Source organism: Pleurodeles waltl, chromosome 2_2 (assembly GCF_031143425.1).
Source record: "Pleurodeles waltl isolate 20211129_DDA chromosome 2_2, aPleWal1.hap1.20221129, whole genome shotgun sequence".
Lineage (NCBI taxonomy): Eukaryota > Metazoa > Chordata > Amphibia > Caudata > Salamandridae > Pleurodeles > Pleurodeles waltl.
In genome coordinates this window covers 986,989,508-987,013,454 of record NC_090439.1, presented here as the reverse complement: position 1 = coordinate 987,013,454, position 23,947 = coordinate 986,989,508, and the positions used below count along the sequence as shown (strand labels likewise).

At 44.0% G+C, this 23,947-nt stretch overlaps 1 protein-coding gene across 1 annotated transcript in view; it reads right to left on the bottom strand.

Annotated features, from left to right (window-relative positions):
* Positions 1–23,947, bottom strand: part of TBC1D31 (TBC1 domain family member 31) — a 578,066-nt gene that overhangs the window by 534,649 nt on the left and 19,470 nt on the right. The window contains exon 2 of the mRNA XM_069220688.1: positions 5,516–5,662. Coding sequence (XP_069076789.1) covers positions 5,516–5,662 — 147 coding nt within the window. The remainder of the gene's footprint in view (positions 1–5,515; positions 5,663–23,947) is intronic.

Genomic DNA, 23,947 nt, shown 5'->3' with positions numbered 1-23,947 from the left:
CTACCTTCACCATCCTGAAATCTGTGTATATGTGATTTAACGGTTACCTCCCTTTCATTTAAGAAATGTATACATGCTAAAGAACAAGCTTTTTTTTTTCTTTGTGATGGTAACGAAGTAGGTATCGTGTGTGTGTGTGTGTGTGTGTGTGTGTTTGTGTGCATGCACGTGCATGCGCACACACACAAATCAGTAGCACAAGTCCCACCCACAAGATACCCCAACAGTCAAAATATTGTAACAATACTCAAATTAATCCCTGGTATGCTGTGGTTGGACTCTTCCTAGTGCAAGTCCCACGTCAGCCACAGAAGTGGCAATACTGCGCCCCATATATCTGGAGCAGCCCAAAAGGGCCACTTCAATGCTAGGGCCCCCATAGGTTGCATACTGGATTCTTATAAGTAAGTTTGCATGAGATCAGTTTAAAGGCAATCTCCTTGCGTCAGAGTATAACATATCTTTTATTCTTCTTAGAGCAACATGGTGATATAGAAAATATTTTTCCATATTAAGGTTATCACTTTAATACCCTTTGCATCTCTTTTTGCCTGGATGCGATATTGAGCACAGTAAGTCGTGCTAATCCCGCTGCGCTTCTCCCCAGGCTCCCTTTAAGCGTCTCACCTCGCAGTGTCTCTGAAAGTGGGGAACTATGCTCAAGTCTCTCTGGATGTTACAATTCACATCTTTCTAACAAAGGGTCGGAGGTGTTCAATGGTGATTCCTCTAACTGAAAACCCAGGATTCATGGGGTCACTGACCTGTCTGAAGTCTGATATGATTTATTTTCAAATTCAAATGTGATTCTGTAGTGAATCCTAGTTTATTTTAACGGGATAACAGGAGTTAGCTTAGCCGTAAGGCTTGTAAACTCGTGCCCCGTCACTCAGTGACTTTTAACCTACTTAGCTTGCTCTGTCTTAGCCCATTTAATTATTTATTTCCTTTAAAATGGCGGCCTTGTTTATAGTTAGGCCACTTGTTATGGGTTCTATTATCGGTGTCACTGCGCCAAGGCGTCAAGATCAAGCACGAAAGACAAACATACAGTAGGCATTCACACTTAGGGATTTTCCCTCTCTATACTTTCGAGGGATTGTTGATATTAATTGCAGTCCCAAGCATGCCTGTTATCTATTGTTATGAATAACACTTATGTCAGGGGACCTTGTAGATCTGTATAAATACAACACACTTTTAGACAGATAATCAGAGGGATTCCGACCAGAGGGCATCGCCACCATCGCTGATACCGATGCTGCAGTCATCTTGACGCTGACCCAGTCTTCGTGTCCCTGCGAAGTCTGAGATAGAGACCTCATTCCAAGGTAACGAGGGTTGGGGGCTCCTCTCATGGACACGGCTTTGGCAGATTAGGTTTAACGAACCCAGCTCTCCTTTTTTTTAGGTAGGAGGTTAGACCTACTCTCTTTAGGGTATTAGAGCTTATTCCATTTTTTACATATACATATATTTCTTTCATATATTGCATAATGGTGGGGGTCTTTATAACAATGACTCTCCTCTTCACAATACTGTTGCTTGGTATATTCATTATCCTAATCATTGCAGTTCATGCAACTTATCACAAATTGCAGTTATGTTGAATAAAAACTATTATAACTTCACTGCATCTGTGTTATTGCCTTTGTTTGTATGAGACATAATAAATCTGTGAGAAAAGGGTAATTTCCGTTTAACCACAACAACCCTGAGATATCATATTTTGAGTCCATGCGTAAGCGACTGCTACAAATCACCTTTTACTATTGTGTTTCTGGTGAGGTACTGCTAGTAAGCCGGTAAGGTTTGGACAACAGTTACAACTAGTTGTAGGAAGAAACGTAGTCACCTACAAACGAAAGTACTGTCATCCTGAGACCCGCAGTCTTGCTCAGAGCAAGAGTCCAAACTACGACAATTCCAAATGGGAACAGTTGGTATTATAATGTTTTGAATTGGCAACCCATGTCAGTAATCGGCAGACATATCTAATGTCTATCTAGATTTGCGGGAGCAATATCTTGAAACAGGGACTGCTCAAATCAGTTGTGGGCGATCTAGACCATGCCCCTTTTAACACGTTCTCGTTGACTTGTCAGTCATGAAACTTCGTTAAGACACTGCAGGGGCTGCCTGAGACCCGCCCCTTCTCTGTTATACTCTATGTGCTATGCCCAACGAAACTGGATCTTGGCCTTATTAAGTGAATCTGTCTTTCATGAAAGTTTCCAGGTCCAGCCCTTTAGTGCCTTCTTACCACTCTCACACTATAAAATTCTCTCCCTTTGTGTGATTTTCAAGGTCTTCCATTTTCTTAGTGATTATGTAATTTTGTGTTTGTTGGACTTGAAAGCCATTCCTCCCGAGTTGTACTTTTCTTCTCTAGTTTCTGGATTTGTCCTTCTGCCTCAACATCAGTTCTCAGTGCAGCAATTTTTCTTTTAAGTCAGAGTGCAATGTTGGTAGACCCTTGGTAATATTGGCCTTGTACTCTTCCCTTAACGGAGTTTTGAATGATCACAGGCTATTAATTAGGTCAGTTTTCATCAGCACAGTGTTTGTTGGTTCTTTTGTAGGTTGAACTTGGAGGATCTTCTTCACTTCTGAGGACCCATCACAGCAACTCTTGATCGAATCAAAAAGGCCTGCAAATTTATTTTGTATTTGTTTCTTGGGCAGCAATGACCAGGCTGTGTCTTTTGTATACATTTACCACCTATAATACCCATGGCACTCTTATCATGTTTGTATTCCAAAAGCAGAGAGGCCGCTTGGTTTTACACACTCAGCGATTCTGTTCGGTGTTATAGTTCATTGCACAGGTATCGCTCCTTCTAGTAGCCTGTTGATTAGGATATTGCAAGTTGGAGCAAAAACTACCAACATCGCTACCAACAGGGATGGTGCTGTTGCAGCTCTCCTGTTTCCACTGGGTCTGAAATTTAGTGTCTGCCTCTCCCAGGGCCACAACAACCTATGGTGACAGGTTTGTGGCATATAGCACCATCCGCACATCTACTGCAGTATCTAATGTGGGCTCTCAATCTACCTTCTCTCTCTCTCTGTGTCACTTTTACTGCGGAGTCCTCAAGCTGCAAGTGGGGCAACTCCCCTTAGCTTTTCTTCTTTCATCTTTGGGATACAAAGTGGCCCCACCTGCGTTTCATCAACTGAGGTATATAAATCAAGGGAGGGGAACGCTTTCCTCAGTCTCCTGAGCTTAACACGCAGCCTCTGTAAGGCAGCCACCATCTTGGTGTTTACTTGCCCTGGAAAACCAACACTGTAGAGCCTTCTTGAGATGTGGCTTCCTTCTAATCCATTCCACTGCTGCCCTGCCACTTCCCAGATTCTCCTCATCACAGTAGAGGTGGATCTGGTTTTGATCTCTGCATCTTCAATGCCTACCCGCAAGGTCCTACCGAAACAATATCAGAACAACTTGGTCCATGTCACAGCCCCGCCCCTAAACATTTTATCTTGACCTTTCACAAAGTGCCACAACTACCAAATGAAGGCCACATTTTCCAGTGCACAATTTGCAAAAAGAAATATATATATATATATGGATGTATATTCATGTGACTGAAAATGAACTTTTGTCAGTGAACAACTGTGTTCAGGCATCTTCTCAACCTGTCATTCATTGTGATTGGATATTAGGTGTTCACTATGTCTGGCCTAATTTGGCACTAGGACAGGCCATACATTAGCTGTGCAGTAGGCGTTTTGCACCACTGGGCTAGATATACCCCTAGGGTGACCAGACTGACCAAGAAAGAAGGGTCCTACTATCTTGTTTTGGTGGAATTAGTAACACTGGAACAGGATTATGCCCACTCCCCACAGGGAGTGTCCAGGAGTGCAGCCCCATTGATCCACCGGGTCTTCGAGACGTTGAGCCTGCTCAAGGCCTCCTTGCACCAATACCCGGGATACCACCACCAGTTGCAAGCACCATGGCTTATTTTTTGTTCAGTCCAAACACCACCACTGCCAAAACTTACCTGCACGACATGGGACTTCGAGAGACACCAGCTCCAAGCCAGAAGTCCTTTTGCTGTGTTTCTTTCCCCTCTTCTGCTGGTACATAGAGAACTGTGAGAGCCTCAAACTCTCTGACCCGCAGGGTAAACACCTATTTACTCAATACCCTCCCCCCTCACCCCCCATCCCAGCCAGAGTCCACTGAAACAGACAGTGTCTCTGTGGTCCTAAGACCCCCAAGAACCGAGCCCCCCTTCTGGTTCTGACGGACTGGTCTCCCAGTCCCCACTCGCAGCCTTTTCCTTACAGGACCTTTCCCATTTACTTCAACATGTAGCGTTCAAAACTACCACTGATGGAAGCACCTCTGCACATGGACACGCCAGGGCAGGTAAGCCTGAATTGTTGGTGCTTTCCGGGACATTGGCCCCTACTTATTTTACGTCCAGAAGAATAGTCCTGTAAGTCATTTGCAAGTTACCCTACCCAGTGTATGTTTCTCTCGTTGGATAACATTACAGTGTTCGAGGCTCATGCCTCAAATATGACAGCTGTATTTTCTGTATTTTTAAATATCGCTAACTCGAAAAGTACTTACCTGATCTTGAAGATCTTGGTGTCTAAATTAATATACAATCTATGTTATTTTTTTTAATTGGTCTAGAGTTACTTCTTGAGTGTGTGTTTCATTTATCGGCTCTATGTGTACAACAAAGGCTTAACACTACCCTCTGATCATCCTAAACTGCTAGCCCACACTACCACAAAGAGAGCGTTTGGGATTATTCATTTAAGCACTGTAAACAAATATGGGTCGTCTGGACTAGCTGCATGGTGTACACTTACACTGGTACACTACATAAATAACCAGCTTCCTACACTCAATTTATGTGCAAAGACTAAAACATGGCTGGAGGAGTGACCTACTTTTGCCTCCTTCCTCTCTCTTTTTCCCCTGCCACTACAGGTACTTCAGACAAAGAGCTGCACTGGGAAAATGGTAAGGGAGCTAGAGGAATGATTGATAAACCATCTTAATGGTTTGGAAGCAATTTGATCAACATTATGCTAGCTTTGTGCTTTGAGCCAGAACTGCTCCCATAAGGAAGGGGTTTATAATTTATCTGGTACTGGGGAAATAAGGTCTTGCAACCAAATATTCTGGTACCCGTGGAACCACTTCCATTAGAAACAGGTTGCCAAGGAGAAGACGGGGAGGGATGTTTATTTCCCCTTGCCCCATCCTCCACAATAGTGACATTCTCACAGCCATGTAACTTTAGGCATAGCATTATTTATGTCACAACTATACAGTAAGGCTTAGACAAGGGCAAATTCTTTATAAACATAAAAAGTACAATATAGCCTGTCACCGAGGGTCCTGCTGTGCATCCTGGAGATGTAAGCTGTAAGACGTTGGCAAAAAAGGTATTTCTAATGTTCCAATTGAGACTGACTTCTGCATCATGGCAATCCATATAAGACACTAAGGCAAGATATTCTACTAGGCATGGGCACTCACCTGTTTCTGTTCAAGTTGAAAACATAGATATTCCCTTGGTGGTCCCCAGCAAGAAAGCTGTCTCCTGTACTGTCAAAGGCCACATGCAAAAAACGTATTGTTTTAGAGTGGTATGATGTGGCACTATGGATAACATTCACAATGACCCTGAAAAGAGAGTATAACAAAACAATAATGAATTCTAAGGTTCCAGAAGACAACATTTACATTGCCTACGCCACAGTGTTTAAAAATATTAATTGTTTAAATGTTCTAGATATTATTACGTTATTCATGAATAACATCTTCAATATCCCAACACAAGGTCATGATTCAAGGCAATATAGAGTGTTCAATATCATTGACTTTTCATTTTCATGTAGTGCTTCATACGGTATGGTTGCAGGGTCTGTGACTAAAAGGTCTTACTATTACACCTTTCACTGGTACTCACATTACCAACTTCGGAAGGACAAACGTCTTTGTAGGTAGAAAGCTCTGTGATGTAAGGAGGTGCCAACTGAGTTCTGAATAGGACAGTACAGCCTACAAGAATGATCAGGACTAAAACCTTGACCACGGTAAATAAACAAACAGCTATTGGAAGGTGCCACCATTTTAGGTGCTTTCATCACTTATCATAAAGGACACTGGTAATTAGTTAGAACATGTAGTGAATTCAATAAACTCTCCATAATGGATACACATCATGAGCAGGTGCTGACTGAGCATTTTATTTTTGCACCAACACTGTGGCTAATTTTTACCCACCATGTTTGTTCGTGACAAAAACACCACACTAGTGTTTAAACTAGTCACTAATTCTATCAGTTTTAGAAATGGGCAGCAACAACACAACCTTTGTTATTAAGGAGCCTGACTTTCATCAATGATAAAGCCCCAAATCCAAATAAGGTAGTTTTATGAAACCTCAAATGCAAAAGCTCCTGGATCAATTAAGTAGATTGAGGTCAGCACAAAATTCCTGACAGTAAGACATACGCTTAGCTGATACTAGCCAAATCCTTATTTTGACAACTATTATTCACTACAAATTCATCACCCCACCATATCACCAGCATTACTATTTATGTGTGTTTATTTCAGAGAGCCTGGCAACCGGGAGAAAATGATCTTTAGGTGATACACCAAATTACTTTGCCAGGGTGTGAAGGGTGTTGGCACATCTAAAACCCATGTAAGAATCCAGATGAAGCTGCCCCTCATGTGAAAGTAGGCAAGACAGAAGTGGACACAATTATCCACAAGCAACAATAGGGGGAGGGGCAGAGGGAGGGGCAAGCAACTGCATGGGTGGTGCGGTGAGGGTGCATGGCAAGCAACAATGAGGGGGAGTTTGGAGGATGGAGCAGGGTAGAATGGGAGGCTACAGGGAGGGGGCAGGGGAAATGGGGAAGCAAGGACACAGGAAGAGGGTGAGGCAAGCAACTCCTTGGAGCAGGACGGGGTAGGAGGAGGAGATGGTCTGTAAACACATGTACTCTTAGTAAGGGCTGCAAGAGAAGAAAGAAGCATTGGCAAAACCAAAAAGGTTTTGCCTATGCAAGTTCTATTGGCTTTGGTCAATGTTCCTTTTACATAGGATGCACGGTAGCTGTGCAACATGTGCAAAAAAAAAAAAAAAAAAATATATAGTAATAAAAGAAAGCAACAGATGTGTAAAGGAAAATACTGCAACTCTGACGTGCCCCAAAGGCAGTTTTATATAGCGCAAACTTGATCCGAAAGTGTTGGAGCACTTATCACGGGATATTGAATGAACACCCAATCTAGAACCAAGTTCTCCAGGTCCAAAGTCGGCAGGTCTGGCAGTTACCCCACATATCTGTCCCCCTTCAGTGCACTATAGCAGATTGGCCTGTCTGAAATCTGTGTCTCTTTATTTTTTGTCTTTTTTAGGGCCAAAAAAATGCGATATGGGCAGCACAGTGTAAAACACTGAGAAGCGGTGGAGATAACATGTCTGAAAACAGAAGCTCAGAATAGTGCTGTGAAGCAAGTTTGTTTCATCATATAGCTTAAGGTGCTATAAAAGAGTGCACCTCCCATGTTCGCAAACTTCACAGCTACCGCCTTGGCAGGTTTCCTTTATACATACAATGATGGAAAAAGCAGTGACAGGGTCGGGGTGAAGGACACCAGCAGGGCAAGCAATGACAGGAGGGAGGTGGTGAGGGGAACAGGGCAAGCAACAACAAATGTGGGCAGGGAAAGAGAGAGGAGTTGAGATAGCCTGTAAAATCGATGCACTCTGATGGAGTGCTACAGTACAAAATACTAAAAAGTACCTCAGCAGGTGCGCAGGCACGGGCCGAAACAGTACTTGGTCCATTCGTTACAGCATGGACACACACAGAGCGCCAAGAGCCGAGGAGGTGGCACTGTCCAATAAGAAGCAAGAAATCAAGTGCGACGTGGGAGCCAACCAATGGTACATAAACGTAAGTAAATGGCTAGCTCTAAGCCCCGTTTAATATTTTCTTCCCACCAGAACAGTAGCTTCTGCTGAGAGTGCATGTGCGCTGTGGGTGAAACCTAGAAAGTAGGCCCAGCCAGAAAGAGTAAGCAGCGAAAGGATACTCACAAAGAAAGGAAACAGTACTTGGGACATGCTCCAGAAGAGGGAGAAACACACAAAGAGGAAGTGAAGCCAGCATGCACTGCTCAAACAGGAGCCAGCAAATAAGGTTGACAACGAATGGTAAGCAATCAGCAGGCTCTAAGCTGACAGTTTACAACAGTAACAGGTACAATTTGAATATTATCATGTCATATAGAATTATTTTGGTACCAAGATAAGGCTGAAGTGGAAGTATTTTAACCTAGAGTAATTGAATGATGGATTACTCAAATACAGTTGAGCAGATATAGATATAAAGGTACATAATTTAACATGTGCCCATATCTTTGAACAAATGTCATGTTCCCTTTAAAGGAGGCTAGGTTAAAAGTCTCCATTAGCTCCTTTTTCAACTGTAAGGATTATTTTTAGCAATTGGGCCGCTTGCTGTCCCACCACATGGGTTGAAGTCATGACTTCAACCATCCTGGCAGTAGTCCGTCCATCTTAAAAAGACATCAACCTAGTGGGGATATCCCTACTGTGAAAGGAGCCAATGACTTGGTAGCACTCTTTGCAATAGTGAGGTCTGCTGAGCAGGCACCATGTTTAATGAGCCCACTGGACTCATCAAGTCCTGAGTTGTATTCTCTGAACAACACGTAAATGGCCCCAATGTGCAGAACCTTATTGCCCCCACACATGGGGGCAATGGTTTCTCTGACTTTAAATAAAGCAGGGGAATTGTAGGCTTGATGGGGCAGGACGACCACCAGTTCATGGTAGTCCCTCTGCTCGTCTAATCCTAGATAAAGCTATAAGTATTTTTAACCTAAAAAGACACAGAGATAGTCAAATCTAGGCATCAGTTTAGTAAATAAAAAGACCATTGGCCAGAACGATGTTGATTGTCATTGTAAACTGCCAGCCAAATAAGAATCTATGTATTGTGTAAAGTTGGTAATAAATGTAAGGTTAAGGTCAAATATACTTTTTTTTACACTAGCCACAAATGGATTCTGGCAGGCATAGATCTATTTATTACTACATTCCAAGTGCTTCAAAATCCGCAATATTAAATCCCACTCAAGGGATTCGAAATGGGCACTCCAAAACAGGTTTGCCATGAACGTTTTGGGGCACCAACAAACATGCATGTTTGTTGGCACCCCAAACTCCAATCCAACCCCTTTCCACTAGGGAAATGGCCTGACTTTTACTGTAGTCAAAGACTAGATTAACTATCCTTCCAGGATGGAAAGGGGAACATATCACTTCCAGAATTGCTGGGGGGGGTCTATAGAAAGTGCTTTCTGCACAAGGAAAAATGTTTCCCTCCTGATAAAAAAAAAACTATTTGCACAGGAAGCTTCTGTTACTCCTGTGCAGAGTTCTCTGCTATAGAAAGCTTTGAACAGGGAGAATATGAGCATTTGGAAAAAGACTCATGAAATCACAAAAACAGACATACACCTGGAAACCTACCCCTGGTGCATCTTTTTAGGTGTACTTCAGTAAATATCCTTAACCTGCCACTGGCTGGCAGGATCTAGTACTTGAACTCTGTGCATAGCAACTCACTTGCCTAGCCAGCAGGTACAAACTGTGACAAAAAGCTGGCTCCTCTGCCCTGAAAAGGTGACCAGCCACTTAATAAACTCATGAGATGATTCTTGTAGTTTATATATGCAATCCAAAGCTGTGAGGGTGCACCTTGAAGCCACTAGCCTTGAGATTTTAAGCCACATTATCTCTATGTTCCCTTTCTGCCCCAGAAGCTTTTCATCTATGATGCTCTGCCCCGAGAGGTAGTGTGAAGGTGCATAAAACTCAGAACTCAACAATCAACCAGCAGCACAATAACAGATTGCCCAACCCAGTGCTTACCTTTTTAGAAAAGACAGGACTTTAATACTCTCACAAATAAGATACAATATACAAGCAATAATCCACTGTACTCATGATTTAGGGATGTCTTTCCCCCCACCGTCCCCTTAACTCTCTGTAAGGATGGTGCCAGGTTTCAGGCACATGTACAGTGCTACCTCTCTGGCATATACATTTAATGCACTCAGTTTTATAGTTTCTTGACCCAGTGTCAATTTCACCAATGCAAGTCTTTCAGTACAGCACTGGCGCAGTCAAGCCCTCAGCAGGTGTTTGGTCTTTCCTCTCTATTCCAGGATAATCATGTGCTGGTTGATAGTGCAACAGTACTCTTGCTCGGGTCTTGCATATAACATATTTAGGGGCCACTACTCTGGGACTGGCTGCAGGAAGTCTCCAACGTCGTTATCAGGCCCGATGGTCCTAGGCTCTCTTCCAGGCACAGGTTGATTCAAGCTTGGTCAGAGGTAATGGGGTCACTGTCAGAGCTTCTCATGCAGCTGGGTTGCTGTAACTTCTCTCTTCACGGTGACACAGTGATGTGGTATGCTTCAGGCGCAATGTTCATGATCACAGTAGCAAGGCCAACTCAAACACACTTCAGCAGTGCCAGGGCCCTGCCACTTCGGATTCAGAGTGGCACAGTTCTCTTCCAGCACACTTAAGGACAGTGCCACAGCACAGCCCACATAGAGGGGCAATTTGGTGCAGACTGCTTGGGCACACTTTGGTAGCACCCCGGTACTGCAGCTTTGGGATCACAGCAGTGAAGTCTGTTTCAGGTACACGTGAAACAGTGCCACAACACAAGCAAGAAAGACAATGATTGGTTCAGGATCAAGCTAGTTGCCGTCTCTAGAGTCTCTTCTGGGTAGACAGATCACAGCTTTGTGGTCAACTGCTTCCTGCTCACCTTGGCAGTCAGCACCTCCTACAGGGCTGGCTAATTTCTTCTCTCTTCCACTAAGTTAGATCCACTTCGAAGCTCTTCAGGATAGTGAGACAGCTCTTAATTCCAAGCTGGACATCAAGTGATATTCCCTTAGCTTGAGAAGTTGGCTGCCAGGCAGACAACAGCTCTGTTACACAGGAGTCCTCTGTGTACCATGTGGAGCACCCTTTTCCTTCTTCTGATAAAACTTGGAATTAGAATAAACAATGGGTCAGCAGCTCCCATTTTTTTACAGATAAAGCAAACAGGAGATGTATATCCTTCTGTCTGCACTTTTAGAACTGGTTTATTGAATGGACTTCACTGCGCAAGCAGAAAGGGTCTTGAAAAGCATCAAAAGGCTCCCTTCCTATTTCTTTGAGAACAATGTCATTTCAAAACCAACAGTGCACATTTTGAGGGGTGTGGTGTCAAATGAGGAATATAAACACATGATGAATATTATGAAACAACAGCAGGCATATTATTTCAAAATGGAGTCAAGCCAGAAACCTTAGTTCTATATAAACCATCATTATTATTTTAATTACAAATTAATTGTGTTAATAAACAGATATGATTTTGTATAGGAAAATAGCTATGGGAAGTTTATGTTGCCACTGGGGCAGTCGTTCAGAGTCTTACCAATGAAAACACGCTTTGTGCACAAGCTAGATTAGTATGGAGTGCGGTCAAAATGAAAAACCAGGATACCAGATACTCACAGCTGGGGCAGGGAACACAAAAGTTCACCTTTCAGGGGACATTCCCCACCCAAACGGGCATTTCAAAGGGGGTTAGGAGAACATGGTGGGGCTGCTAAAGATGGCCTGGAAAGGTGCAGATGGTACAGAGAGGGACAGTATTGGGTGGGGTGCATACCAAGAACCAGTATGTGGGGACAGAGCAACACACAGGGGATGCAAAATATACTGGACACATATTTAGACTGCTGGGTGACTGGGTAAAAAAAAAAAAAAAAAAGTATATGTAGAGGAGACGTGGAACTCACAGAAAAGCTGTTTGGGTGTAGAGGCACACAAATAGTCGGCAAGAGTGGAACAGTATATAGGAGCTACTGGGAGGGCAGGGAAAACAAACTGAGTGATGAGTGGGGTCAACATTTCCACCATCACAACATATCCAACAATATATACACCTGGGGGAATAATACTCCCTCCCTTAAGAAGTAGTTACTTGTTTTAACGTATATTTGCTAAACTGATTCAGGGTAATGGTGCAATAGACATCTCGAGATTTGGGGGCTGGGGGTCCAGGTAGTTTTAGACCCACAGCATAGGACGGTTGGGTTGGGGGTTTGGGCGGGGAAAGCAGTCTGATGCCTGTTTGTACGAGCCGTGTGGCTGTGATGGGAAGAGGGTGAGGTGACGGGGGATAGGCAGAAATGGCACATTCTGCACCACAAGCACTACCCCATATGGCAACCCTGAAGGTTCTCTCCTGGAAAAAGAAAGGCCCGGGTAATAAACTAAGAAGAGGGGTGGTGCTTGCTTCGCCATGACCGAGATATTGTTGTGCCCCAGGAAACTCACCTGCTTGGTAATAACTGTGGATTGCTTAATGAGGGAAGGCATAAATTGCTGGCCCATACAGGGATCTCCTCGGGATTCAAGGATGTGGGCATCCTGGCCTGTAAATGTCTCCCACTCAAGGTCTCACAGTCATGGGTGCACAAGGGTGCTGGAACAGGGAGGATTTCGTGCTGGCATTCTGGTACTTCCCCCTCCACCCCCAGGTCTGCAATCGGAGGTGCTGTAACAACTGGTGTGCTGAATAGTTAGCATCCAAGGAGCTCTGATGCTCGTCAGGGGGAGGGATCCTAACCTGACACTGCAGGGAGACCCAGATAGAGGGACGGCATCTGGGGATAAACCAAGGGTGGATGAAGGGTTCACCAATTTTGTGAAGGTGTTAAGGATGGCAGATCTTTGACACGAGGAACATCAGGGGCTGCACCAATGTTCCTATTCGTCCAACTCCGTGAGATCTCTGTCCCGACTAGACTATCTCCTGATGCCATGCACCCAGTTGAGAAGGTTCATACCTTCTTGCCACCAGGCTTTTCAGATCATTGACCTAAAGTTATCCAACTGAAGACTGCCCTACCAGACACCTGGGGATATTGGAAATTGCACCCTTGGGAACTGACTGACTGGGACACTAGAGGGTTGGTTACTGACAGTACTGACTTATTTTAAGGGAAATATAGGAATCATTAAGTCACATGTCGACCTATTTGAGGCCTATAAGATGGTGATGAGGGGCCAACTGATCGCCCACATAACCGATAAGAAGAAAGCGGGGGACAGGGAAAGTAAAGATTTGGAGGCAAACATAATGGAATGGGAACGGGAATATTTAGCTTTGCTCTACCTGGGGTTGGCCGATAAGATCGGAGGTGTGGGAGTGGACTGCAGAACCTTTACCCAACAAGAAGCAAGGGCCCAATATAAAGGAGAGCAGGGCAGACTTTACGTGGTGGACAATAAGGCAGTCGAAGAGTGGTAAATCACGAGGCCCTAATGGCCTACCATCTGAATTCTTTAAATGTGTGAAGCCCCAAGTGGTGGGACATTTCTCAAGATGTTCTTTGGAATGAAGAAGGCTGATATATTCCTGAGAGATCTCAGATGGGAGACTACAGTTTTGATCTCGAAGGCCGAGAAGGTACTGGATCATCCTCTCCCTCACCCGCAACCCCACCACCACTAAAACCAACCTACACGCTGCTCTCCTCGACACCGCCAACTGGATGACCACTAACCACCTCAAGCTCAACTCCAACAAAACCGAGATCATCATCTTCGGCCCCAACAAAACCACATGGGACGACTCCTGGTGGCCCACCGCCCTAGGTCCCGCACCCACCCCCGCAAACCACGCATGCAACCTCAGCATCATCCTGGACCTCTCCCTCTCCATGACACAGCAAATCAATGCTCTAACCTCCTCCTGATTCCACACAGTCCGCACTCTAAAAAAATCCTTCAAATGGATTCCCCCAGAGACCAGGAAGACAGTCACCCACGCACTCATCAGCAGCAGACTGGAATACGGTAACGCCCTCTACGCCGGCACCACACACAAACTCAAACGCAAACTCGAGAGAATCCAGAACACACCCGCACGCTTTGTCCTTGGCCTCCCCCGCCACGAACGAATCTCACCACACCTCAAATCCCTTCACTGGCTCCCCAAAGACAAGAGAATCACATTCAATTTCCTCATCCACGCACACAAATCCCTCCACAACACCGGCCCAACCTACCTCAACGAAAGAGTGAACTTCAACACGCAACCTCCGATCAGCCGACCTCGCCCTAGCCACAGTGCCCCGCATCCAACGCACCACCACAGGAGACAGGTCATTCTCCTACCTCGCCCCTAAAACCTGGAACTCCCTCCCCACCAACCTTCGCAAAACCAAAGACCTCCTGCTCTTCAGAAAGAACCTCAAGACACGGTTGTTCGATCAGTGACCCTCCCTGCCCCCCCCCCCTTTTTTTAATTCCCCCCAAGCGCCTTGAGACCCTCACGGGTGAGTAGCGCGCTCTACAATTTTTTTTAGATTGACCGATTGTGCCTTGTACAGGCCAATACCTTTGCTGAATGTGGAAACAAAGGTACGTACGAAAATACTTGTGAACTGCTTGACAAAGGTGGTGCCAGATCAGTCGGGCTTCATGTCCGGCAGAGCCACAAGACAATCCACGACATCTGACGCAGTGTTTGGTGCACAGGGAGTGTATACAATAGCCAGCCATTCTGCTAGCTCCGATTTCATTATCTGAAATGGAAATATATTTTGGCCATTTTACGGAAGATGGGTTTTGGCCCGGTTTTCTTGTCTCGATGTGGCTGCTCTTCACAGACCCTATAGTTTGTGTTCAGACTAAAGGGACACTTAGAAAATAATTCAAACTGAAAAGGGGACTTATTAGCACTGTCCTTTATCTCACCTGCTCTTTACAGTGGCGATTAAGCCACTGGAAACACACAGGAATGCTTTGATCCGTGGCCTTAGATGGGACCCTGAATGGGAGGACGTCATCTTGCTCTCTGTGGATGCTATCCTGTTATATTTGGCAGACCCAGAGGATGAAAGAGAGAGAAAGAGAAAGAAGGAGGAAAGGGGGAGAGAGAGTGTAAGAGGAAGAAGGTGAGACAGAAAGAAAAAAGGAGTGTTGGATGTCCTTAAACTTTTTGGGGCTCATGCAGGCGTCTGTATTAATTGGAAAAAGTTGGTGGCATTCCCACTTTCAACTAACAAGCCAGATCGAGTACTGACATACCTGCCTAGGTGGGAACCTCTGGGTTTTACTTACCTAGGTATTTCTATAAGGACAGGTCAAGAACTATTTCTTCATCGAAGCATGATGTGTATCTCTGACTCCTATAGAAATGATACATTAAGGAGGAGGAAACTCAATTTCGCTGCTAGGATGATTGCAACTGTACAAAACGATGTATTTCCTCAAATTTCTGTATGTGCTGCAAAATACGTTGGAGGTCCTGCAATGCGGATGAAGAAATGTGCAAGTTACTGTAGTATGGGAGGTGCCCAAGATGACCTTGGCCATCCTAACTAGACGGCCTGTAGAGGGTGGTAGTGCACTTCCGAACCACCCACTGTATTTTTGGGATACACAGTTACAAGAAATCAATGACTGTGCCGTCTCCAAACTGCAGGAACCATCGTTGATGGAGGATTTGCAGGCAGTGGATCCAGAGTGTTACGTTCAACAGCCTTGCAGAGGGAGGGATCCCTCCTTCTGTAAAACCATCTGGAGGTGAACGACCCAGGCCTGGGTTGGAGTGACAACCTGACAATGGAGACCCCTCAGTGGAACTCAGATCACTTTAGCGGTCTGCTGGAGAGACAGTGCTATGAATAAATGGGATACTCTGGCAATCTTAAAACTGGGAGACATGCGGGGGTGTGGGGGAGGTGATTCTATTCTCAAATTTACAGGAGGAATTTGAATTGACAGGAAGCCAATTTGTGTGATACCTGCAAATGAAACATATATTACGATAATATATAACCCGTCTGACTGAAGTGGTGGACGAATCCCCACTAGAATACAGAGTATTTGGGGGCCCCTTGTTGTGACATCCGATATACCAGAACTACTCCACCTTCCTGCAAGATAGCCTTCCACCGCTAGACACACTGAGGGAAAAAATGACAGGGGAAGCTAGGCAAACTGGAGGACGACGAATGGGCAATGGCATGCTGGTACCCGGGAGAAGTAGTAATCATAACAGGATCCAGCTGAAGTTGCTCCACAGGACATATTATAATAGAATCCAGTTATTCTGAATGGGGAGAGTTGAGAATAATCCGTGCCTAAGGAAAGGTCGGCAGGGATGTACCCTATTACATACAATATGGGAATACCTAGGAGCTCAGGAGTGCTGGAGGAAGGTGGACTTTGAACTCTCCACTAGACTGTCAAATGACGCTCACCCCGCATTTGGAGTCCCTGGCTAGCTGGGGAGAACAATCCATTGACCACTTCTCCTTTCTCTTTTGCAATGCTGCTTTAACGGTGGGATGAAGAAACTTAATTAAATACTGGGGAAAGGCAAGACTGTCGTCCATGCAGGAAAAACACGGGCTGGTGCAGGAGGACTGAAAACTTAGAATATCAGGCCTGGGGAAGTTTGAAAAGATCTGGGGCACATGGGAAGCAGCAAAAGAGATGGCCCCTACTGATGACTGACGGGAGGCCAGCGGGAAGCAATAGGCTGCAGGGACTGGATGGGGGAGTACTTATTTGAGTTGTACTTTCTTCTACACAGACGTGCCCTCTGCTCAGACCTGTTAAATTGGGATTGTAAAAGAATCTGATGATAGCTCTACAACATGCTTTGAGCTGTTATTTGGATGTTACGTTACATGTCTGTGCATGAAAATTCAATAAAAATATGTTAAAACAATTTATATTACAATGCCAATATACCCACTGATGTAGTGAAATAGGAATATATTTTATAGACAGAAATAAAATATAAAATCCTAAACCCCAATTCAAATATTTCAGGTGAGGGATAGTTTTAAAACCTATATAAATAGTGAACCTCTGCAGAAATATATAGGTCATAGTGCACATTAGTTTTAAGAAACACACCGAAAGGTTGACAGAAGAAAATGGTTTTGCGCCTTCACTGAGCACAGGGTGTAAACAAGGGTAGATTCTGCCTTAGCACAAGCCTGTTGAGAATAGTCACATAGGCTGGACCCAATGACGCCAAACAAGAGATAAACACTAGGTCGTCTCACCCTTATTCTGAGAAGAACAAAAAAACACAAGAGGGGGCTTCTGCTAATCATGTAAACTACACAATTTTAGGAAACCAACGTATATTGACAATATCTTATCTGCACAGCTTGCTATTTACGTCATATAGGAAATTTTAACTTGTGTGTGTTTTTGTGGCTTTTACAGTATATATACCACTGCTTGTAATCCACAACTTCAAACTTCATTCAGACTTTGGTTTCTTTTTGAGACTGGCTGATGCTCCCAATGGATTAAAACTATATTATTGTGTAAAATTGTTCTGTCTTACTTTATTGATAGATTTTCCTTCAACATATTGGCATGCCAAAGCCAGGACCTCTGTTTGACAGACTGCCAGCCCAGAATACTGCCTGTCCCACAAGTAGTGATTTGCGCAGTTTTGAAAGGTAAAGAGACACCGTAGTTCAGTAAAAGTCTCTGCATTTCTAAGGGGCAGGTAGGACTTAGGTATTTGGAATTTTTAAGGTGGGAATACTACGAGGTCCATTCCTTTTTTTATATGCAAAGACATTAACAGTATTTTCAATAATACATAATTTTATTGTTCGCATGCAACATTGTGTATTGACACAATATTAAGGGATCCCAGTGGTAAGACCGGAAGATACAAGGGACTCAACTACATAGCTGAAAGTGGTCAAGGCAGAACAGGGTTTGTGGCTGAGTAATCAGTGTATGTCCTGCAAAATAGTGAAAAGCGGTCTTCTCTACGAATCCAAAGGGAAGTGACCAGTAACACTTTGTTTGCCAGAGTATGTAATTTAGAATTGAGGCAGTACTGATTCGGCTGCTTTGGTATGACATTTAGTATTGTTGTACATGTATGCATAAGTCAGAAATGTGGCCACATAATGTTAGGAATAAGTATTAGATTTTCTATTCTAATGAGGGTTACGTTACAATATTATACATGAAAGTTTAAAGTAATTGACTGAATTAGGTTCATGTCTCAATCGTTAACTAATCAATTACAATAGACACTCAAATTAATTGTTATCCTCTCCTACAGAACTGACCTTTGTAGATCAGCAAATGCTAATACCATTGAATAACCCCTTGATGTTAGAAATGTATGAATGCCTAGGTATTAATAGTTTATTACCTCTAGGCCATAATATAACTTACATTGACATAACATAAGTATCCCTGTCAAACAACAACAAAAAAAGGGAGGAATCATCCAAATAACTAATGTAAGACCATTGTCCCCCATGGAAGAAGTAGTGTAGTAGCCTCATGAACCCCATAATAACTACTAACCATTATCCCCAGTGTTGAAATATAGAGCCTCAAGATTGGAGCCTAGAAGACTTATCAAACAGTATAGACACACATATTTCTTGAGGTTTACAGACAGAAGAAGAATTATAAGCTATTGTAGATACGAATATAATTAACTACCTTTCAGGTAATTGCGAACAAGACTGTTGCATACTTTGAATACAGTAGCATTTTAAAATCTACAAAACCTGTTGCAGTTGTTTTTCCAGGAGTAAGGCACCCTATAGGAGACCTCTAAAAAGAATTGACCAATCCCCCAGGAGTCGTGAGGGAAGCGGTTTAAGGTTAATATAATTATTAAGGACAGACAGTGGAAAATTGGCCAAACATCTCAGACCCCAACATGAACAAATACAGACACAGAGGGCACAGCAAGACATAAAAGAATATTATCAAAATCTGAAGCAAGGGTTAAAAAACATCTTGGCAGTAGGGAACTGCTCTCCCTTATTAAGCAGTGCATGGTGAATAAATATTTATGTAGTCTATTTAAATTGTTCATGTGGGACACTGTTGCCACCTTGTGGCCGACAACAGATTATATTGAACTCATAGCAACATTTCAGTGTAATCATGGGCAGCTGTCCCGCGAGTTCTCTGGAATAACAGACTCATATTTAGTGTTAGACCTTTTATTGTACGTATTTATTAGGGACCTCACAGAGTGGAATTTAGGAGTTGAGTAGCTTGCGGACACCACAAAAAAATATATATATATCAAAAAACCTGTCATTCTACCCATAAATGTATCTGCACAAAATATGTGTGTGAACTACATTTCTCAGAAATAAGGGATAAATATAACTGATGGTCACCTTCACTGCCTAATAAAAGTTTAGGCGAAGTTTTGGAAATACCCCATGAAGTAAATAGGAGTCCACTTACAGTGTCAACTGCATAGCACATAAGATCAAGATAACTAAAAAGACACGGGGTTTCCTTTGGAACACATGGTTAAGGTGTTCTCATGATATAACAGGATAAAGAAATATTGTAAAGGATGGCATAAAGCAACATTAAAACTTGCGCATGCTTGGCCCGAAGAGGGCACCTTTGACACTACAACGGGAGAACACACGGTCACCGACCTACAAAGCAAATTCAAGGGAAGTAAACTAGAGAAAAGGATTACCACACAAGACCTATGGAAGGTCTTTTGTGAAACAAATATGAGAGAATCAAAATTAAATCGGCTCCTCCACCTCTCTACCAAGATGTGCAATTAAGTTTAGATAGTGCAAAAGTACACAGCATGTATATGATACAATCTGGTGCACTGCACTCATTACCCGCCCATTCACATCCCCCTGCTGTGGGATATACAGACCCTGAGTATAGCCCACCATCAGAATCTTCTTCTAAGCATGGAGAATACGTTTGTATATTTCCATGTTCTAGAATAGCTAGTACACCACAGGAGATGTTGGTTGGGACAGTACTAAATACGTAGGGATGGTAGATGCCACATTTACACTTCATTTCGAGGATGAGATGTCCCCCACTAGGAATGATGGGGGTGCACTTGAAGGGTCAACGGACACACAGAGAATGGCTGGGATTAGAAAACAGGAAGATTTTATGAGAAAAAGTAAAAATGAGACAAGATGGATAGCTTTCACACCAGAATATCCTTCCACAGGGTACTGGAAGTTTATGCACCCAGGAGTATAGAAGAATAGTATAGGCAAGTCGGTTGAAATGCAGGAGGATGGACAGGCAGGCCCAAGAGCGACTCAGGAAAGGGGAGAAGGGCCTCTGGGACAGTGGAGGGCCCCAGATCGGCCACATATGATTGACCAAAGAGGACCAGAGAAGATAGTCCTTACATGTAGCAACCTCGGAGAAGAAGATATGTGATCTGAAGAATCCTACGAAGGTCCAGATGAGGCATTAGATGACATCACTGAGCATATAAACAGAATGTCCCTTCTTGAGGAACGTGATAGGGAACAGTCACAGTACGCCACCCAACCAGTACGCCTGTATGGGAGAAGAAAGCCATCAAGAAGGACAAGCCTTAAAAAGAGGGCAACAGGAATAAAAGAGATCAGCATTTGATGGTACGTCTGCACATCCATATGGGAGAAAGGGAATGTTCGGCATAGTAGGAAAGATGACAATGAGGAAAGATCTGGCACATGTACTCGCTATGTGCTCAGGCAATGATTAGACACCCAGTGAAATAGTGGCCCAACATGAGAATAGTTGTTATAATGTTGTCCCTTTAATGACAACCTAGCGAGTTGGACAGAGGGATTGACATCACAGATGAAACCATGGCTGTGAGAGGGTTCCTTTGAGCCCTGATACATGGCAAATGAAGAAATGTGCATGAGGGCATAGGGGATCCTTACTGGGACTATGCCTATGTGCAAGTAAGTCTCCAAGTGTGTCAGAGGTATGCTTGTAAGTATAACTCTTGTCACCCTACAGGCCAAAGGACTACAGTCTTGACACAATGGCTCAGGGGCACCTTAGTATATACCATGGCCCCAGATGGATAAAGAAAATCTTAAAAAACAGTTGCCACCGCTCGCTGAAGGGGCTGGGAGATGGATAGCAGCTTTAGAAAAACATACTACAGGGATTACTCTTGCAATAGGGGACATTAAAAGTTTACTAAGTTCCCTTGTAGGAGATGAGACAGGTACACTGTCACACTGCAGAAGTAAAGGATATGACATTGACCAACCCAAAATGTGATGGGGCACCCTTTAACAGAGTAAGGGGAGTTGTTTGGAGACAATTGAGAAAATGTATCCAGACAGGCCAGACATTGGGTCTCTTATGACACAGACAATGCAGCCAAATGAGAATCCAGCCCAATTCCTCAGCAGAATGAAGGAAAAACGGACACAAGAAGTAGGGGAGAGTTGTGATGTGACTGGACAGAATGCAATATTGTTATATAATATAGTGAAAAAGGGTCTAAAAGTAAGATAGACGAACTAGAGAAAGCAGCAGCTAAATTGTTCCAGCAGAACTTGACTAAGAAAACAGAGGGATGAATTGCCACTGCCACCACCCAACTATCTGCAGTGCCCCTTGGTGCACCCTCTCTGTGCACCCCGATGCCACCCAACCAGTACGCCCAGAGAGGCAATAACAGCAATAAGAGTATAGAAGGGCGTGGAAGGTTTTAGGGAAATAGAGTAAGCACATTCCAGAGTGGACAAACATGCCACTATTGCAAGATGCCAGGGCATTTCATTACAGATTGTAGGTTCAAAAAGGAAGATGAACTTAACAACCAGACAAGGGCGACACATGGCCAACAAATGGCCCCTCCTGGTGGTATTGTAGCACTCCTACCATGAGTCCCCAGGTGATATCCTCTCGCAGCCCCAAATGCAATTGCCTCTCATGTGTCCAGTTTCATTTGTAACCCACAGGCCAAACGAGGAACCCACTGTGACATTAGCCATTAATGACAAGAAGTACACCTTTCTTATCGACACTGGTGCCACTAGGGCCTATATCAGTGAGAGGGGGCTCCCATTGTCAAATTCATCAATGGACATACAGGGGTTCTCCGGGGCTGTGATGAGGGTTCCTTTCACTAAACAGGTTGAGATGGAAATAGGGGGTAAGTATGTTAACCGCTGTCTCCTATTCTCCCCTAATGCCCCAGCCAACGTGCTAGGATGGGATCTCATGGCAAAGTTAAACATGACTTTTCACTTTGAAGAGAATGGATCTATGATATGTTCTACACCAGGAGTATCTCATACATGCATTATGACTATGGTCACACACCTTTTAGGCTGTGACCAGGTAAGGGCCAGACCAGCAGACCTTTTAGCCTTCACTAGAGCAGTGTACACTATCATAGCAGACACACTGGAATTGACAGGGAAATGAGTTGAATTACCTAAGAATTTTCTCTTCCAGCGGCAGCCCCCTATTCTGAAGCATTAGACCAAGACCTCAGTATGGAAATAGAGGCTCTGGAAGTGTCTCCCACCTATGGGACACTGATGGCAACTGACCACACTGGGGCGATGTGGGCATGTGTCATCTTTCATGATACCAATATACAGGTGGAAGACATATCAGATAGATGACCAGTTGTTTGTAGATGACCCCAGAAGGACAGAGATTGTTTTCTAAGACAGAATACCCCTACATACCAGACTGGAGGCAAGGCCTGCGGCACCAAGAAATTTCCCCAGCCCTATCAAAGATAATGACCTTGCACAGGTACCCTCTAATTTGTGGACAAAAGGCCCCCATGATGCAGATCTCATCTGCACACCAGTACCATTTAGAATAACCCTGAAGAAAGGAGCAATACTGCCAAGAGTGAGACAATACCCTCTTTCCAAAGAAGCTGAGGATGGCATTGCACCCTTTATACAGACATTAGTGGAGCAGGGAGTCATACACCAAGGTGTATCCCCCTGCAACACCACAATTTATCCCGCCAAGGGCAACTCATGGCATATGATTCAAGACCCGCGCCTCCTTAATGACATAGTGATACTAGAATTCCCTATAGTGCCCGACCCTTCTGTCATCCTCACCAATGTACCCCAAGATGCTTAATACTTTTCAGTCACAGACTTAAAAAATGCATTCTTTAGCATTCCCCTGCATCCAGACAGTCACTATTTGACCGCATTTTCCTACTGTGGTTCTCAGTACCTCTGTTCTCAATTACCTCAAGGGTACTCAGTTCCCTAGAATCTTTAAAAGGACTGTCAAGAATGACCTCACCAATTTTCAATGTGGCAGCACAGTGTTGCAGTATGTCGACGACCTACTGATTTGTAGTCTGACAGATGAGCAGTGTAGAAAAAACACTGTGTCCCTATTATGCACCCTTGCTCAATGAGGTTACACGGTGGAGAGGTACAAATTACAGTGTAGCCAAGCAATAGAAGACCCCATTCCGGGTTGCACTGCATATTTTGTGGCTGGGTCTTCTACAATAGACCAGGATACAGTAGTAAGACATAAATGTGCTGCAGTGGTCAGAGCGATGCAGCATGATTCTTCTGACACACTTCAGATAACTTTGCCACCTCAGTATTCAGCCCAGAATGCTGAATTAGAAGCTTTAGTGGCGGCCCTTAAACATGGAGAAGGAGAAATAATATCAGTATACTCTGATTCAGCCTATGTTACCACAACAGTGCGTTCTAACGTCATGCGATGGAGTAGACCCGGATTCCTTAAGGCTGATGGAAGTCTGTCATGCACCGCCCCCTCTTGGAGGATTAGATACAAGCCTTGACACTGCCAGAAGCAGTAGCAGTGGTGAAGTCCACACTAGTGCACAGGATTTTGTATCCCGCTGAAATGCCTTGGCTGATTGGGCAGCGAAAGATGCAGCAAAACGCCCCATTAGTGACACACACACACCACAGTTTTAGTAGCTAGTGAAACATCGACACCATCTGACCCTTTGGATGCATCAAGACAATATACTGAGACCGCTTACC